The 20,330-nt window shown below is 38.9% G+C and overlaps 1 protein-coding gene across 5 annotated transcripts in view; it reads right to left on the bottom strand.

The window, feature by feature from the left end:
• Window positions 1-19,347, bottom strand: part of mdfi (MyoD family inhibitor) — a 29,502-nt gene extending 10,155 nt beyond the window's left edge. For 2 of the 5 annotated variants that reach the window (XM_025907525.1, XM_025907527.1), the window contains exons 1-4: window positions 18,891-19,347; window positions 17,552-17,741; window positions 8,375-8,426; window positions 4,099-4,242 (exon numbers count right to left, since the gene is read on the bottom strand). In XM_025907525.1, the coding sequence (XP_025763310.1) occupies window positions 4,099-4,242; window positions 8,375-8,426; window positions 17,552-17,698 (343 nt within the window). In that variant the 5' untranslated portion in view covers window positions 17,699-17,741; window positions 18,891-19,347. Of the gene's footprint in view, window positions 1-4,098; window positions 4,243-8,374; window positions 8,427-17,551; window positions 17,742-18,176; window positions 18,863-18,890 lie in introns of those variants that run through there. The other 3 variants (XM_025907526.1, XM_005469355.2, XM_005469356.4) reach the window with 3 other exon arrangements.
• Between the last annotated feature and the right edge of the window lie 983 nt (window positions 19,348-20,330).

Here is a 20,330-nt window from a genome sequence, read left to right as displayed (position 1 = left end):
GCATCTAGTCAGGAAAACAGAGAGGGAAAACAGTTTGAGCCCAGTGACTGGTCTTTAATTAAAAGCAACGTCACAGCACTGTTAGATTTCCCGACAACAACACGTTGCACACTCCTCCCCTTTGATGACAAGATAATAACAAACAGCACTGCTCAGTATTTCCCACAAACACACTCTCGCATGCACAAAAAATGGGCCGCCTTCTTTCTCAGATACATTCATCTCACACAGTGAAGATGCTGCAAAATAATAAAAATAAGGAAGTAGAAGTATAAGAAATGTTTCTTCAATCCTGTCGCTGATTAGGCTACGCGTTTTATTGTTTCCAGTCCTAGTGTGTAAGCAGGAACAGCTGTGAACATGTGTGTCCTGCTGTGACCGTGACGTCAAAGACAGTGGTGTTTTCATGACATCACTGACTGAAGTGTGTGTCTGAGGGAGCTTGGGAACGTGTGTGTGTGTGTCTGTTCCACTTAAATCATAACACACTCAGATATGTCTGCAGATCTCTTGGCACTTTGTTCTCAGCCGGCTTGCCCAGGGCCAGACACATAATAAAACTGTGATGTCATCACCGGGAGACAGAACATACGAGCTGTGGATTTTTCTGTTTATGCTTCTGTTTCTTCACGCCGTCGCTCCCAAACACTCTGATGCACACGCATACATATACGCAGATGTCACGCAGCCATGATCTCACCACAGACCTGAGTCACAGCTACTTTATGATGTCTACATGCTCATTATGAAGCCAGATACACAGATGATTGATTGACTGTTTGCAGACCATATTTAAACTGCATTCAAACTGATAGAAGCCCTCAGACGTATAATTATCCCCACAAGCAGACATAAGCTGTCAGTATTCACCTGAGTGAGGGATAAAGTTTAGAAACTAGTATTGTTTACTTTGTGGTCATTGTGTGATTGTGTAAGTTTTAAATGGAGAAAGCTATGGATGAAGGCAATGAGGACTTGAGCCCATGGAAGCAGATTTTGTTTAAGCCCACTATAGTTACATAACTCACTCTGTGCAGCATATGGAGCTGGTGGGTTTCACGGTTTTTACTGGCAAATAAAGCAGAAGGAAAGAGACAGGGAAAGGCAGACAAACTTCTAAGGCTTCCAGTTCAGGTCTGAAAATAGACGCACACTGCAGACAGGACAGGTAGAGGCAAAAAATAGTCCAAGACAGCAGACATTCACACACCTACTCAGTTCAAAATGCACTCTGTTAACCTACTTATAGGTTTCCTGCCTGAAATCTGAAATACTCTTTATTTAGTTAGACTAGTGGTTAGGATGAGACAGCATTGTGTGTTCATGTTTGTTACAGATATTGGCCCTGGATTCCAGGAAATGCGCTCAGAGTTTTCTGACTATGCTCAACCCCCACCTTCTCACCGCTGAATTCCTCCTTTCATTCATCACGCTTTCACTCATCGCCATTCTTGTCTTTAGACAAATTTAGACTTGTGCTTTTTAGGTAAGTTTGGGGGTGTTTTTACTGTGAAGTTTGGCCTTATGATATATAAAATATTAGAAATAGTTTAGAAGTTGAGCCGAGAATGTTGTAATTTCAAAACAGAGTAAAGGCAATAAAAATAAATGCCATTTGGTAATGACACAGCAAAATTGTGCAATCTTTGGCTTTGACACAGAGAGTTTGAGCTACTGCACAGCATGGAAAGTAAAAGCAGCTCCTTTGTGCAGACAGAAAATTACTAGACTGGTAATAGGAGGAAATAAAATGGGTTTTGGTGCTAACTGTGTGACTTTGTATAAAGAATTGTTAACTGTTGTGCTACTAGTCACCAGCAAATCAGCAAATTGATACTGAGGGCTGCACATACACCCAGTGTAGAATGTGATGACTGGACAGCTGGAGATGTTAGGAAGTAATTTAGACTTGAAGGGCGTAAATAAAGCAAACACAATAACCTCTCCTCGTGCAATTTTCTTTCTTCAGTGCTATTGCCAAATAGCTATTTTATTTTACAGCAGTGAAAAATGTTACTGGCATCAGTAGACCTGTTTCACGGGTCGAATTAAACAGCAGCATCGAAGACATTAAAACTGAAATCTGGATTTGCGTTGCAGCAATAATAAAACAGACAAATAAATCACACTGACTTTTTTGAAAATGATTCAAATCTACCATAATCCCAAACAGTATGTTGTGTTGTTAAATCTATTTTCCTGGATGAGGACTGATATAGGAATATGAGAATATTTATTTTGTTCAATATTTCAATTTTATGTACCCTCCAACTTAAATCATGTCCCACAAGCAAATGGATAAGTGGTGGAAGAATGCCTGAGGTGAATTTGTCTTTCATTGCTACATTTCATTTACTTTGCATGCAGTTGCACCCACACTTAAATGTGTGTTTGTTGACCAAGTTTTAAATCCAAAGAAGCCGAAACACTGGCTTCTTTTAATCTCATCCAAGTACGCTTAACTCAGACAGGCTCAAGTGACTCTCATTCCAGAACTTCAGTGTGATTCATAAAGAAATGCAACCTGTAGCACAGTGAGACTGGTTATGTTTCCTAGAAAATACAACAAAAGAGATGAGTCATTGCCAGGATCGTTTTGATGCCTTGGGCGAGATTAGGACAGTTGTTAAAAAAGGGTCTTTGCATGCCATCTTGCATTTGTTGTCTGTCTCAAACCAGCATAGCAAGCAGCATGACATTACCTGATCATTCCCTATCATTGTGTGTATCATGCAGACACACCACAACAATCACTGCAAGCAATTTTAAGCTATTAGTGCAGACTATTGCGACAGGACAAATAAAAAAATAAAGAAAAAAAAATTTAAATCAATCCTCCAGCTTAGAATTTAAGTGAAAACTGAAGAGATGCATTAAGTTGGGGGAAAAAAAAAACATTTTTATGACACTGAGGTGGTAACAAAACATACTCCGCAGCATTACCTTTTAATTTTGTGTATATATATCTAGCTTGTTGTGTACTATAGTAATATATGTGCTTTGTAATGTATTTGAATTGCTGCTAGAACAGTGTAATTTCCAATATCCACCTTCACTATATAATGATCTCTATGCCATGGGCCTACTCTGTGCATCATGGATGAGTTTAGTGGGTTGAGGCAACAAATAAGCTGTAGCTATAGAGGGGGTATGAAAGATTAAGTCAGCTTCTGCTACCAAAAAGTTGGGCTAATACAGATGTACTTGCCCACTTTCTAATGGCCGGTAGCGGGAGTCTCTTCTGTTTGGAAGAAGAAGTCTTACTGCATAGATGTCTTTGAGAAAATTAGTTTGCTGCTAACTTTATTTATGACTTCTGTAAACACTTTCTTGAGACGTTTATTGTGTTAACCCCTAGTTTAACATCATTTGTAACATAACATGATTTTCATTTTGTTTATTATAATCCCCTTTTGAGCAAACCAGATGCAGGGCTTGTTCGTAATGCAGTGTAGCTACATTACGATTCACACGATGCTACTAAACGTGGATTTGACCATCAAATCCACTCCTTGCTTTTTAGGCCTTTTTAAAAAAAAACAAACAAACAAAGATGGTGATAGCTGGGGCTACAGAGCAGGTGATTACAGAATTACATGAAATCTAAGTCATTTGACTCATCTTGTTTTGACTAACTCAAAGTTGAATATTAATAATAATAAAAACCTAAAGAAGAAGAAGAAGAAGAAAAACTAGTTTAAGAAAAGTGGCTGTCATGCCACTATTTTTATTATGGTGATATTCTAACAAACCTGGGGAAGGATTAAAATGTAGGAAAGTGAAAGAAAGGAGTAAAAGGTGTTTCATTTTGAGTGTGCAGACTTGGGTGCACATTCGGTTGTATTGGGAAAAAAAATCAGAAAGCTAACCTACTTAGCTGACAGATGTGGATGTAGATATTTCTGTCTGCGTGTATGATTACCTGACCTATTTCTTGAGGGTGTGCAAATGTGTTTGTTAAAGGTCAGGACAATGTGACTCATCAAACCAGTGATCAGTAATGGAAAAAAAATCTCACTGGTCTCTCGAATGTGCGAGTGTGTCCCGATGTGTGAATGTGTATGCATGTGTGTTTGTGAGTGAGGGTGCTTTACTCACATGTGATACTCTTGTAAGGTGCTGTAAGCGCCACATCTGAATGGCTGGTGCCGGAGCTGCAGTTGTCGCCATCATCGCTTAGCAACCGTTCCGGGGTGCCATTTAACCTCAATATGAGGGGCTCAGTGTAGGTGTGGGCCACATCTGCAAAACACACAGGTACACAGACACACACACGAACAAGTTAAAGAAAACATCTAAAAACAGATCTCAGTGTTTTATATTTACTGTATGTTATGAGCTGAGTAGCTGGGTGGACTTTTATGAATGTATGAATGTTTATGCTTGAACAGATTCCCAGTTTTGCTTCCTATTATCAAAAATAACCAGCAAGCTGTTTCCCCACTTGTGGTAAACTTGCCTACTCTGTTGTCATTTCCCATCCACCAGCACCTAATTAATTTTAACAGAGTAGTTCTGCTGACTTCAACAAAGCAAAAGATTTTGTCTATGTGTTGGTGTGTGCTCTCTCTGTCCTAAACTTGCATCTGGAAGTAGTTAAATCCAAACCCTTGTGACTGTTTAGGGGTCCATGTGTATGCTTGTGAAACCTGAAATCTTTGTGGGTCTATATGTGCGTGCATGTCTCTTTTTGCAAGCCAGTGTCTGTTGAACACATAAGAGCGCATGCACACAATATATATGCAGTAAATACATGTCTGGGTGTTTTATGTGTTCAAAGGTACCATGCAGTCCTCTAATGAAGCTGTTATTATACAAACACACACATGCACTCATATGCACGCCACACACACACAAAACACAGAGGCCTTCAAAGCAAGGCAGGCCTCTGAGAGGTGAAGACTCATTCCTGGGCAAATGGGAGCCAGCTGGGCTTGATAAACACACACATACACGTACACACATACAAACCAAACCACGTCCTGTGCATGGACTCAACACTTCCCGGCTCTGTTTATTTACTCTATCCACTCTCCCTCACTCCTCTATCTGTCCTCTCTTTCCTGTCCCCAGCCTCTCGGGTTCACATTCCCTTTTGACGCAGATACATTCCTGTGCATTTCTGGCATAATTCTATAGATCCATTCCCATTTTTATGGCTGAAATTTTATACAGTCTGTCCAGTAAAGACCGTATAAATGTAATGTTCAAATAAATAAGCAAGCCACAGGCTTTAAGCAAACTGAGAGTAATTATACAAAACAAGTAAGACAACCTAAACAAACAAAAAAATAATTTTTAGCAAGAGCTGTGTAATTTTTTAGAGTATACATAGATGGACATGAGATAGGTAGCTGTGCAGTAAGACGAGAAGGAGAGAAGATATTATCAAGGTGAAGTCAGAAACAGCAGCAAGCAAATCATTGGCTGATTTAGCTAAATGAAAAAAAATCAAAATACAAATCAGCGCACATGACAGAGTAAATGTAATTACTGAACTAAGAAGCAGTGACATTTGCATTTCTTAAGATGTCACTTCTAGTAACATGCATGATTAAAATTAGGTCTATGCTACGATACTGTTAGCTGTTCCACCTTACTAATAAACATATGAAAACAACATGATGGGATTTCACAACTTGAATAAATATGTTTATTCATTTGAAAAAATGTTGTAGAGTTATAATTGCATTTTAATGACAATCTTAAGGTCAAACATCTCACACACTCGAATTTGTCTTTCAGTCCTGTTATTTATTACTGTTAACACAGATTTTGGGGTTCTGCATTGTCGGTCAGATAAAATATCAGATTGTTATTTTTCTTAAATACTTTTTAAAAATTTTAAAAACTACTAAACTTTGAAATATATGAATTGTAATATTAACTACAGACATCTATATAGCTCGATCACTGTGAGCACTGCTATGTCTGTCACATCTGACAAAAATAAAACTAAGTCCACATAGTATACACACACAGAAAAAGAGGCCGTCAAAAGTATTATGATTTATTTTATGTTAGAATTTCTTTTCTTTTTTTCTTTTTTTTACATTGATCTGTTGGTGATTAGTCTTTTGGAAATGTTGCAATGGCAAACCTATTGATCAGCCACAACTTTAAAACCATGAAATGTCCTGTGGTGTCTGGCACTTTCAGGACATTGGCAGCAGATCCTTTGGATCCTGTGGGTTGTGGGGTGTGGCCTCAGCGGCCTGTTCTCCAACCCGTGGATGTTGATGAGACTGGGATCTGGGGAACGTCAGTGTTTGGGCTCTTTGTTGTGTTCCTCGCGCCATTCCTATGTAGTTTTTAGACGCTTTGCCCTGAGGCCATTGGGCTCTTTAGCATGCAGCATGAAAATATGTTACTTGAGCTAACCTTGATGAAAAGGCCTAGTGTTTTAAGCCTTGGGTGATTTGCTTGCAAAGGTTTGTGTGTGTTTCTATACCTGTGCATATGTATATATTTGTTTCTCTCAAGGGCGTTTTGTATGTGTGGGTATTTTTGTGTGGGAGACCTTGTGAACAGGAGCTGAGGAGACGGGAAATACTTCCTGCTTTTCTCTTCTATTTGATAGCGGTACACAAAACTCACACCCATAGAACTTACAAACACACATAAAACACTTACCGTACACTCCAATAATACCTTCCTGCATCTCGCACTCACTCTCATCACACATACTTTTATCTCTGGCATGTGGAAGCGATTTTTCTAAGATCCATATTTTATCCATTAGACTCAATCAGTCTGCTCAGATATGAAAACCACTAGTTAGAACAGCTGTCCTGACACCAAATGTCTGATTTAGAGGTAACTGTGTGTTGTAGTCGACATGTATCACTGGCAAGCAGTACATGTCTATGTACTATGCATGCATTAACCCACCTTTATATATTTATCAAATACCTTAAATAACACTCAGTACTAAAACTTAATATATAGTAAAGTAGAAGCAATAAAAAACAGTATGTGTAACTTCAGGAGGCTAATCATAAAGTCACTGAACATTGTGTTTTATATTCCTATAATCAATGATAACGCTATCACTTAAAATTGCCAGTAACATATAATCATCTATTGTTCTACACAACTGGTATCAATTTTATAAAATGTTTGAGAATGGATTGTAAAAAAATAATAAGACACCACATGCTGGTAGGCAACAACTGACTCTGCTAACTTTAGACAGCTGGCAAGTTTTTAAAAATATTGAGATCAGTATTATAGTTTATTTTTAAAAAATGGCATTTATCAGTTCAAGTCATTGTGTTTCTCGTTTTTTCTCATTCTTTGGAAATTGCTTTTGGGGCCAATTACCACAGTCACACAAAGCACAGAAAAAAACCCTTCTGAAAACTAAAAGTCAGTCTTTTTTGTGTCCCCAGTAAGAATCCAGTAAGAATTTGCTAAAGCCAAAACAACTTTGCAGCAAAAGTCTACAGAATACCGCAGACACTGTTGGAAAAAACCCCATAATGGCTTTAAAAAAAAACAATAAAAGTGGGATAGGCTCCATTTGTGAGTTACAGATAGGGCACACACAAACAGTGTGAATATGAAACTATGGTTAGTAAATATAATTTTTTGAAAGAGTTTGCTGATGCTGTCGTGCTAACTTTTATCAAAATAAATTCCAATCGTTATTGTTAATGATCGACTTTAAAACAATATCGGGTTTGAACTCTTTGCAGTTTCTGAAGCGGGGCGCGTCAGAAAAAGAGAGCACCCCAAACGGTAAGTAACACTGGTAGCTGTTTGATCATATGATCTTATGTACTCTTGAATCCTTCACTACAGTTTGTCTTTGTTTTTTGACTGTGGGGTAGCAAGGGTTAAAAGTGTATGGGACTTTTGACTTAGCTAGTCAAAGCGTTCCCTTTGTAAATGTTCGAACCCACGATTGTTGGATTGAAACACATTCCCACAAACCCTTAGTGCCATCCAAGCAGGCCATCAACCAATTTTGTGTTGGCATCAGGATCAAAACACCTAACCGCTGGACCTCAGAGCCAGTTCTGAGAACCGTGAAAGATGAGCCTCTAATTAAAATCAGACCAGACCAATCAAGAGCCGGTGAGGAGATACGACTATGTGTTTACACTTGTGGGTATTTGTTTGTGAAAGCTTGACTGTATACCTGTGTATATTTCTGTATTTGCAAGTTCATGTGGGTTTGTAGTTTGGTATATGTACACGTGTCGGTGGCCCTGAAGGGGCGATTCAGAGGAATTTTAGCCTCCTTGTAAATAAACAGTTAACCATTAAACCAAAAACATATGGATCCCATAGGTTAATGATTAGCATAAACACAACACACACAGACACTATTTACATGAACTTGAAAATGATGTGACATATCCTGAATTACCTGAAGGGAAGCATTTCCTGCTGTTCCTCCTGGGGATGGAGTGTGTTGGTTTCTAGAGAACAGAGGGCTGAGCTGAGTTTACCTGCTTCCTTTCAAACTATCTCAACACCATTTCTAAAGCTCCACTATGACATCTTTAAAAACGCAAATGTCTAATGTGTATGCAAAAGGAGGTCTCTTAGGTTTATACATCCCTGTGGCAAAGACAGTGTGCCTGCAATGTTTTCAGACACTTTCAAGGTTTCCATGTTATGCTATATTTCAGATGCCTTTTTAAAATGGATTACATTCATTTATTCATCCATGTAAACCCACAAAGACAAAACAAGAACAAATTTGAAATGTTTTGTTAATTCATTTGCAGCAAAAGACCGAAATCGTTGATAAACACCTGGTGTGTCCTACCATAATCAATTGTCTTTGAGATGCTTCTACAACGTGACTTGAATCCAGTGCTTAATTAAAATAATCTACACACACACACACACACACACACACACACACACACAGCTATGAGTATTAGGTCTCACTGTTGATGGTGTGTCAGAGTGAAAACCAAGCCATGAGGTTAAAAAATGAGAACCACCAACAGGATGAGTTTAACAGTCTTCTATAATCTGACCAAAGTGAGTTACTGGGGATGGGCAGCCTTGGTAAGGAAGGCTCAAACAAACACTGTGGTCTTTTTCTGGAGTTGGCAGAACCTTAGAGAAGAACACGGCGCAGTACTCCAACAGCAAAGGCCCGACAGAAGCGGTTACTCACTAGCAGGCACATGACAGCATGCTGGGAGTTTGACATTTTAACCACATTTAGACCAAGAACTCTGGTCTGATGAGACACAAATTAAACCATGCCACAAAACAGATACTTGGCATCACTTCATTAATACCATCTGCACAGTAAAATGTGGTGATTGCAGTATCAGGAACTGGGAGGTTAATATAGATAGAGAAAAAATCCTGAGTTGAAAACCTTTTCAAGTGTGGTCATGACTCCAGTAGCAGAACTATTTCTCTAGCAGCTCCATTCCCACAGGGGCAGATACAGGAAATCTTTCATACCTTATGTAACAACTCTCTACAATGCAACGAAGGTTATCTTACTTTGTATCAGACTGAGGCAAAAGCTACTTTTGAACAAGAGAAAGACCTGAAGCATGCTACTAGAAAACATATTCTCTGCAAAAGGCCTAGTCTTTTTCAGAGTCCTAACCAGGCCACAGTAGAGTATCTAAGAAGAGACCTAAAAAAGGGTGTGGGCAAGCTTTCCCCATCTAAACATTAAGGAGCCTTGAAAAAAAAGAAGTAGCAGCAAGCTTAATGGATAATGCCAAAGAAGACTCAAGGCTGTAATAGCTACCAAAGGTGCAATAAGTATAGGTCAAGGGTCTTAAAATTGTGTGAATGGTATAAGTTAGTCTCTTAGTTTTAGTACATGATTTAAATATTCAAAATGTTTTCTCATAATAAAGTACTGTAAGTGCAACTCAGAAAATAAATAAAAAGAGTCAAGTTTAGGATGAGTGTGCAGCATGAAATACTGAAGTCTTAAATGGATGCAAAAACTTTCTGTGAAAGCTTTATTTAAACTTTTGTACATTTACTGACAGAAAGAAACCAACGTGTGCTGAAATAAAGCAAAACCTCCACTGTGTGATGACAGCTAAAACTCTAAAAACTAAAGCTGTTTGATAAAGTCAAAATATCCCCACCATGTGACTTTTTTCACTATTTTTTGCACAAATTTTCCTTCTTTTATAGAAATATTATTTGGATGTTGTGAAATATTTTGTGTTTATAAATCAAAAAATACATTTGTAAACTACAACCTTTTTAATATTTTGTGACAACACTGACACAAATGAGTGTTGCAGTTGTGTTCCTGTGTTCATACAGCATTTTAAAACACTTCATTCAGGCCCACTAGCAGAGAAAATAGCAAAGAAGAAGACGCGCCGAAGAGCAGCCGAGCAGTTATCTGACCAGCAGTAATGACAGGAACTGATTGAAAACACACGCACACACTATCAGTGGGGTGCTGACCAAGATGGAGTAAAATACAAAGACAAGAACACAGATCTACAGTATAGGTGAATTGTTGTAGTCTTAATCACTCTCCCTCAGTAAATACACACACACACACACACACACACACACACACACACACACAAATTAAAAGGAAAGAAGAAGCAATGTTTAAACTGCAATCCTAGCCAATGGGAAAATCCCACACCAAGAAACTGACACTGACATAAGCATACACTCACAGAGTGCTGCATCGGAATAAGTCGAAAATCAGAGATTATGCTTGCTGTGAGAGAATGGAGTAGTGTAAGCTCATTAAAGACAAAAAATGTCTGCTGCTGAACGGGCTTAAGGGGAATTTAATTGTGCCACTCTGTCTGTGGGATTCTTCTGGTTCGTGGGAAAATACTGGCTCTTTGCTAACAGATGCTACACGGCTGTGTCTGTTAGCAAAGCAGCTAACAGAACTCTATTTATATTAAAATGTAAACACACCTGATGTAAAACAAGGACACTGTGCTTCAGTCTTAGTATCATGAACAGAGTAATGTATCCAAAATTCACTAAGATTTGACATTAGAAAAACATTGTTTAAAACAGTTTTTATTCTGATTTTTTTAGTTTTTAGGTCTTTATAATAGTGTACAGTAACACTTTCCTCTTATTGCTTTCATATATTTACTGTAACTGTATTTATTACAGAGGTACTGACTGATCAGCCAGATATTGAAACTGGATGATTTTGAGCGTTATGAGCCTTGAATGGTGACCACCCTGTCAGCTTCACGTCAGATTATGAGTGGGTTACCGGTCAACTCAGATGCGGCAGCATGAGCAAACAGTCGCACAGACAATTACAGGCATACGCTAACATGTTGTTAGCATGGAAACTCCTCACTGTAAGTGAAGACTCAAAGTTTGCCAATTAAAAAATGTTGGGGACTGTTGGGGGACCATCGTGGAAATGTTTGAAACAAAAATCTTAACCAGACATTTAAACTACTTTCACCCCGCTGATCAGCTAAAGCTATCCAGATCTCAGAGCTAGCCTTAAGCCAGCAGCCTCGGTATGAGCAAAGGACCAAAGTAGTTACATTTTCCTTGTAACTACTTTGGTCCTTTGACCAAACTTATGAACACACTGGAAAATGATGGGAGTAACTGACATTTGTTTTGTTATATAAATCAGGATTGGTGTATAGCAGCTAATTTTCAGTTAGTTATTTCTACTTCAGCTGTTCCAAGTGAGACTTACTGCAGCTGTAACTTACCACAATTTGGGGGAAATTGCAAAGTTTCATCATTTCTTTTATTATGAAAACAATATTTTGCATTGAAGAAAATTCTATTTTTGTTTGTATGTGTTGACAGGTAAAAGTTCATAGGAAAGAAAATCAGAATTGGCAAAAATCTGCATCATCTTAGTAGAGGTCCAAGTGGAGGGGGAGAGGGAGAAACACGAGGAGAGGGGAGTTGAGACAACAGGCATTTTATAAAATCCAACAAAATCCCTGCTTTGGAGCTGTCATTTCAAAGTGATGTCATTAAATATGACGTCTGGCACAGCTGCATTAGAAATTGCTTTGTTACAGCCCAACTACTTCGACATTTTATGATCCCAGATGCCATACAAGCATAACAGTCTTCATGAGAACTTTTAAAATTTAAGCCTACTTTTAGTTCACACCACTGTGCAATGTGACAACTTACTACAATATGATTTTTTTAAACTAACACACAAAAAAACATAGAAGGTAAGAAAGCTACGAAGCCAATCGCCTTAAATAAAGATAGAAAGAAAATTTGTCACGTGTAAGCAGGGGTCATGTGTTTTTACCCATGACTCTTTCTTGGGTAATGGGTAATAACACACAAAGAATGTACCTGTGTATCCTTGATTATCAGTCGTATGACAACTCATCTCTCCTCCAGATGCATTTTAACAAGTGAGGCATCCTTCAGCAGAGAGTTCATGATGGAGGCAAATAGAGAAATGTGAAAAGACCTGAGAGAGGAATGGTGATAACTGAGGACACTGTATGCTCACTGTGTGGTAGTGACTTCAATCACGGAGGAGACCTGACTTCAAGCATTAACTGCTTTAATATCTATTTAACTATAAATAGGACCATTATTTACAAAACAAGCATCATAATCTATTACAGAAGACTTAAAACTTTGGACTGACAACATAAACTCATCAGGAAAATGTTTACTCAAGTACTAAATCAAGTTAACAGAAGAATGACTTTCAGCCACACTTCTATATTATATTTATATATATTTATATATATATTTGCAGTCAAAGGAGCTGCATTTTTGTGGGCACTCTATGGGACCAGCTCTTCCACAACTTTACACCAGAAACTATAGAAGCTAAAAACTACTCAAACACTCTAATAAAAAGCATATAATTAAAAGGCCCCTGTTCAAATATGTAATTTGTGATATCATACCACGATGGCATTATCTGTACGACAGGAATGATTACGATTAAAGAAAGTGCTATAGCAAATCATTAGTGTGAGAAAGAGAAAGAGCGCAGGCCACCAGAGCAGCAGCAATGAGCGATTCTCAAATGTTTGTGAGGTAGTAAAGTAAAATAAAGCACGCTCATTTTCGTTGGTCAAAAACGCCATAAAAATGCCTCAAACTGCTCTGAGTTTATTTCAATCTCTGTGAGAAACCAAATTAGACACAAGCCTCAACAAACCTCAAGGACTAAAAAAGGACAAGCAGGAAAATAGCAGCATCTACACACGCGGGCAAAGAGAATGAGTTAGTGTATGAGACAGAGAGAGATGAAATAATAGGTAGAAACAGGTTAGACTGTGACACAGAAGGTGCATTTTACAGAAGAGAGCACCAGGCTGACCACACAAAGGCTGAAGAGGCATAGGATGTAGAAGGTGGATGCTTGCTTGCTTTCATCAAGCTTTTTTGATGTGCAGATGTTGACAAAAGTTGTATCTGCACGCACCCCACCCCCCAAGAAATAAATTAATAAATGAAACAGTGGCTTGTTATTACGTGTAGCAACAGTCAACAACAGGCACGATTTAATACTTCAGTCTTCAGTTCATTTGCAAATTGCTGGGACTGCACGCTTGTCATGTCTGGACAGAGTCAGGCTAGCTGTTAGACTCCTGTTCCTGTCTTTATGCAAAGGTAGCCACTTGCTGGATGTTGATCCAGAGTAAACATTCAGTTAAATTAGAATTTTATCAATCGTGTTACCTAACAAACTAAAAAAAAAATAAAATACAGAAAAAGAAACAGTAAATCATTTTAGTAAAAATCTAATCTGTTTGCTGTAATATAGCCTCATGGACCTTTTTAAAAGGTATTCAAATTTATTGTTGCATTTATAAGCATTGGACTAAGCACTGTAGTTATATGCCGAGAGAGATGATGACAGCAAACTGTATGACAACTCACAGGCTGACATAAGAAGTGCCTCACACTTTGAAATCCTGAAGGTCAAAATTCAAAGCAGTTGCCAGAACAGAATGAGGTTAGAACTATGATATTCTGCTGTTTATATGGGAATGACACAATAAGTTAAGCACTGGCGTTTTCTTATTTTGCTTTTCAACATAAAAAACACAATTTGTTTTTCTCTATACCCATTCACCAACCTTGTGAGCTTAAAGTCTGTCTCACAGAGATCAGATCAGATTTTCATTTTGCTTGGTCACAATGTAAAACATTAACTAACTACAGCTGATTGAAATTGCTTTTCACTGTTTCCATTAATGCTGGCAAAACAATGGAAGTGATCTTAAACTGTAAATTCCAGCATCTTAAGACGCTGATAGCTATTTGAAATCTCAAATAACATTTGTTAAAATTGTAATTTCACTATAAAAAAGGGTGCAGTTTATCCGTCATGCAGGCAGGGAACAAAGAGAAAGAACCAAGAAAACAATGGCAGAGAATCGGGTAAAGATTACAGAAGAAAGGAAGAAAAAATAGAGTGCAAGAACTCCTAGTGGTTAGAAAGCCTCAGATGTGGTAAGAAAAGGCTCCTTCACTGCATCTTCATGCCTGAGAAAGAGCCATACTCAGAGCAAGAAGAAGAACATGTCTTTTAACACGCACATAATGCAAGTTTATGGACAAGTGATGACTGAGCAGATCTTCATTCAGCTTCAGAAAATTGGACTATTTTAATATGGGAAGACTGGAGTGCTAAATCTTTCTCTGAACTTTTCCAGCACACTGTGCTTGGCTGGCTTCAGAGTCTTAGAGTATCTAAAAGATGGACATAACTTCTGGTTAAAAATTAACAAAGTGCCTTAAACCACCTTTCTTCTTATAGCCAGCAGGGGGCAACTTCTCTGTTCCCAAAAAGACTGCTTACTCTACAAAAACCTATGGGGGAATAATTACCCTAATACCGAGCAGAAACTCAGTAAAAAATCAGAATAGAGTAGAAAATCAATTTATGGTATCAGCCTTATGTCTTATTCGATTCAGCATGATGTTCATTTTGTAAATTATGGCTCCCATTAGTGAAAAAGGAAGATAAAACAGTGTGTGCTTTTAGTTGTAACAGTTACAGGTATAGATTTAAGTCATATAGACTGAAGTGTCCTGGCAGACAACCATGACCACTGTAATGACTAATAATAATGCTAAGCTTTAGTTTATGATCATAATCAACAAATAATAATCTGATCAAGTTTGAAGATAAAGAAAAACAATCCCAGACAGGATCATATTACACCATATTGGATCATCTAACCTACGATATACAAAAAATATTGTGGCAAAACATCAATTGTTCTCAATTTAATTATTGCTTCTTTTTTTTTTAACTGTGAAGGGTCTTATCTGCATAACCTGGTAAAAGCGTTCAGAAATGAATGCAGCGCAGTACCTTTGAATCAATGCTAATCGGTGCTCAGAAGACAACAATGAGAATGGGGGTGCCATCTCTCAAAGCTAGCTTCCTACCTAGCTAAAGCAGCAAAAAACATCGCCAAAAAACACATCTGATACTGATGCATCTGTGAAAAACATGCAAAGCAGTTAATTCAGTACAATTTTAGGCTAGTAAGGAGCAGGTAAAGAGACAAAGATACCGTTGGGTATCTTTGTTGGACTTCAGACAACAATTCTGACGGCTAAAGAACCAAATGGGACAGGCAAAAAAAAAAAAGGTAAAGAGACTAAAACTCACATCATCAGTTATGCTGGTTAAGTACTTTTCACTGGAACAGAGGATGCCATCCTAGAAGCTGTTACCCTCATCCTAATTATGGACCAGTGGTCAAAACTTTCTTCGAAGCCTAAATTAAAAATATACATGGCTGATTTTGCACACGATCTCTGGAAAATTGGGGAATCGTGTTAGGAGATTGTCTGAATTGTCTACTCCTGCATGCAACATACAATAGAAGATTGGCTGCATGAGACAATCTTACTTCTGGAAATTCTCTGTTTTGTTTAGTCAAGGGAGCTTTCTTAAAAGAGCATCCAGCGGACAGGTCACGGGACATCTACTCGCTCACTGTAAATTCCCACGGTCTTTGAAATGGAATGCTGGAAGGTTAAAAACGGTTTGATGTCCAATCATGCGCTTCAGACATTTACTTTCTCGCATGCAACTCCGTTGAGTAATGTCTAGAAAGGCTCAAGGATACAGCGCATGTGTGCAACCGCGCCATGTTTCTGTTGTGGTGTTGCAAAGCAGCCCACTCTTGATGCAAAGGGATAGGTAGAGGTCCAACAGAGCTAAAAGGAGGACCTTGTTGCTCTCAGCGGTAGCCTGAACCTACATAACTTAAACCTGCTCAAACACACAGACCAGACAGCCAAAAGAAGCTTAACTTTAGCAGAAGAAGGATCATTTACACTTTGTGTTGGCTTCCTGATGAGCAAACAGAGGTAAAGTCAGCACAGCCAGGAGAACGTGTTTGGGCACAAACCTTCAATTTAATAACTCTCAAACTCTCCAAGAGTTATCATTAAAAATGATGCTGTACTTATAGTCATGGTTAACCACAATGTAGCATTGAACGGAGATGTGTGTGTTGATGTTAAACACAGTAATGATAAGAGTTGTGTCTGGACTTGTATTACAAAAAATAGACAGAAAAAATAAAAGGAAATAAAACATTTTCATCAACTATTAAGCATTTTTGTGGCTGGTTCCCATGGCCACAAGGCACTTAAATCTCTGCACACTACCCTAACTGTTAACCACACCTACCCTAATTACCCCATAGAACCTGCGCTCTGATCTACGTACACTCAGTGCTGTTGTTTTCCCATTGAAGCTTGAGGAGACTGAAGTAATTCTGGCTCATTCTGCATGAGTCATTCACATGAAAACAGCCCGAAGCTGAGTCCACATCTTCCTCTCCCCGCCTCTGTGTCAGTTACCTCTGAGCATGACCAATCTGTCAAAGCCAAAGGGTCACAGGTTCATTCCCAAATTCCCAGGAGCCTAATTGTGCCATTTAAGTGTTCCATAACGCTGAATCAGTCCTGACCACTCAGATCACCCAAGAGCACGGCCCCTACACGGACCAGTCTCAGAAATTACCCGACTACCCAACAGTTGTGTCATTAAGAAGGCTTTTGACCTTATAAATCTCAGTAACATCCAGCAAAAACACACAGTGGTTTTCCTGGGATAAAGTGTGAGTTCCTACAGTGTAGCCCCCTCCTGAGTCTACCATTAGAGATTATTAATTACTCAGTCTCAAACTTTTAAACACCACAGTGACTCAAGACTTTTCCACTTTAGAGAACTCACATCAACCTATATTACACTTTCGCTGGGGTGAATAAATCCATTCTAATTTTGTTTTCAGAAAACTGTATTACAATAGCTCTACTGTACAGTCAAACACACTCTGGATGACCTACTAACATAACAAGCTTCACATGCATGAAAGTAAATGGTGAGGTCTTCACTCTCTCCAATAATCCTGCTGCTCCATTTTTTGTTCATACCAAATGGCTAATCTCTTTAATAACTAACTCGCCTGTTCACTACTTTCAAACAGCACCTCCACAAAAATGACAAGAAAGACTTAACACTGGTTATTGTAAACAGTGGGCCATTCGTGGCACGCATGGGGTATGTTTGTGTTTCTTTTTTTCTCTTTTGTTTTTTTCCCAACAACCTCTTTCTTACCATCACCAGGGCAGGGCTGTGGGCTCGGACAGCTGTTTTCATTCTCTGCGTTTGAGCTTGTTTGCGAACTTGGTTGCGGAGCTGGCAAACCGGGGTCTCCATCATCAGGTGGCTCTCGCGAAATGGCAGCGGCACTCCTCTCCTCATCCATGGGCGTAGGCCTGGCTCTTTAGGGAGGAGGTGACTGAGCCTGAAGCAGGGAGACGAGATAGCGCAAAAAAGAATTTCATAGAGATGAGTCATATGGAAGATTTCTCGTTGTCTTTTTGATATGAGCAAGAAGCTAACAGACTACAGGTACTGCTGAACCACCATCAGCGCCTTTTGGCAGGATCCTCACCACAGGAAGCAGCGTGTGTTCACAAAGGAAACGTCTAATAACAGCCTGCTTTAAATAACGTCTTCAAAGTATGCTTTGACAGTAACAAGTATTTATTTATATATAACACTGTAAGCCACTTCAACACTGCAACGTGAGGTAGAGAGACAGGAAAAGGTCACGAACAAAAAAAGTCGTATAAGTCAAATAACTTCTTCATGAAAACAGACATTATTTGTATTTTACAAATGCAAATTATCATACTACATGTATACAAATCTTGGAAACCAATAACGCCGCACTTACTGCTTACACTTGCTCCTTGTTTAAAGTAAAATACGTGTTTTTGAGAGCCCTCGACCAGCCAATAAGAGGAGACCGTCGGAGCAAGTTTTATAAATCATTATCGGGAAGTTCAGCGTATACCTCACGTGCCAGCTTTGGCACGCGCTTTTCCTGCCAAAGTAACTCAGCTGGGCAGCTGTTTGCGCGCTCCCGTAGCTCGTTCGCTCCGCACTCGCTGCCTCCCAAAAAGTTTTGACCACCTTTGCCAAGTTTTAGAGCGAAAAAAAAAAGTTCGAAGAAGCAGAGTTTGGTAAGCTTCACCATCAACCACCCACCCCCACGGGTGAGTTTTTCAATGTTTTAAACGGCATGGCTACAAAGTTTGAAGAAGTTTCGGGAAAAGAGATAGGTCACTGCAGCGCACCAAGAGCTTGCTGAAACATGTATACTTGTAGCGAGCTTTTTATAATAATAATGATAAAGTGTCATTTTTCATAATAAATTCAGACTGAAACATTGAACATAAACGCAAATATGAGTGAAAGCTAATAACGGCCGTGATCTGTTTATCTTCACTGCATATCTGCCCTCCGCTTTCTCGACACGAGTCTCTGCATGCTCAGACCAAGCTCCGCTCCAGCGTGAGGATAATTTCTCTGCCTGCGTTAGTGCGGCTGAAAAATCTAAATGCAACTTACTTTGACAACAATAACACCGCAGGAAACAACTTCTTACCTTCTTTCTGGCTGGAACTCTTTGCAACCGGGCCTTTGAACTAATTCATTTTCTGGTCGCTCCAGGTGGACTTCAAGCCCTCTGAGACCTTTCCAATCCAATCTCCCCCCCAAACTCTTGTCACTTCACACGACCACCTAGTCTCTCTATGGCTCATGCAGGTAAACTAAACTCCAAATTCAGAGCATTTTCGCCAGCGGAGATAATTCTCTCTCCGCCTCTAAACTTTCTCACTCCTGCTCGCCCCGTCCTCCCAACCAGATGTTGGGAGGTTTACGCTGCAAGGCTGAAATCTCTTTGTCTGCGCTGCAGGTTTCCTCGCTTTCTACTGCGTTTCTGCACCACCTTACCAAACGTATTTACAATCTTAAATTGAGTACCCGTTCCGTGCAACCCGTTTCGCCTCCTGACTCCTTCTATATCCTACTTGACTCAGACTTCTGCTCCTGCTGTTGGACAGGAAACTACAGTCAGCAGTGATTGTGCTTCCTCCAGGCTAGAAAGTAGTTGGGCTGAGCTGTACTGTCATATAATTACCCCCAAAACCCGAACCAGACGCAGGACTAACTAAGGCAAGCTTTCATCAGGAATTATGAGCCCAGAAATATGTTTTGGCACTAATAATAGTCTGTAAAGATAACCGTTTTTGCCAAATTGCAGCAATGCAGTTAACATTTATGCTCAAAAACACTTGAACAATGCAGTATGTTTACAGTTACTTTATTGTCTCTATAACATTTTAATGTATCAAACATAAAACAGGCCACTGTATGACATTCTCTAGTTTCCTGTGGAGTCACTGTTGTTTTGTAGTCTTAATAAAAGTCAATAAAAGTCCCGTATATGCAGGAAAATATTCATTAGCTGCTGTTTTAAAAACAAAAATATAATTTAGCAACGATAGTAACTTATTGCGTTTTTTAATTACCAGTGTTTGGTAAGATGCCGAGTTCATGTATAGCGCTTTGACACAATCTGACTAAACCTTTGTTTTTCCTTGCAAGAAACAAACAGTTTTTACAGTTTTTAGTTTCTGTCCTGCTGTTAGTCACTTTGGGGATTTTCATCATTCATTCCGGCGCTCTCAGAGTCTTTTAAGGCCAAGTTAGACACTCAGTGATTCATGTTCACAGTGTGAAGTGTGGACTAAAGAGTTATAACAAGAAATCGTGCGGTTCACATTCCTGCCTTGTACTTACTGTACATACCACTGACATCAGCCACTTGTTTTTCAAATCTGCTACACTGATAACAACAAGTGCTATTATTAAAACTGACTCTAAATACCGGCTCTTTTGAAAGTAGTTTATCAACATTAGTATTAAGTAGAAATACTGAATAAGACAGACATTTTTTTATGAAATAAATGCATGCCAGCGTGAATCAACATATCAGAATGTTACACTTCATAGTCATATAAACACACTCATAGATGACTTC

The sequence above is a fragment of the Oreochromis niloticus genome, linkage group LG5 (assembly GCF_001858045.2).
Source record: "Oreochromis niloticus isolate F11D_XX linkage group LG5, O_niloticus_UMD_NMBU, whole genome shotgun sequence".
Lineage (NCBI taxonomy): Eukaryota > Metazoa > Chordata > Actinopteri > Cichliformes > Cichlidae > Oreochromis > Oreochromis niloticus.
The sequence above is the reverse complement of the archived record's forward strand: the minus strand, read 5'-3'. Positions and strand labels throughout refer to the sequence as shown.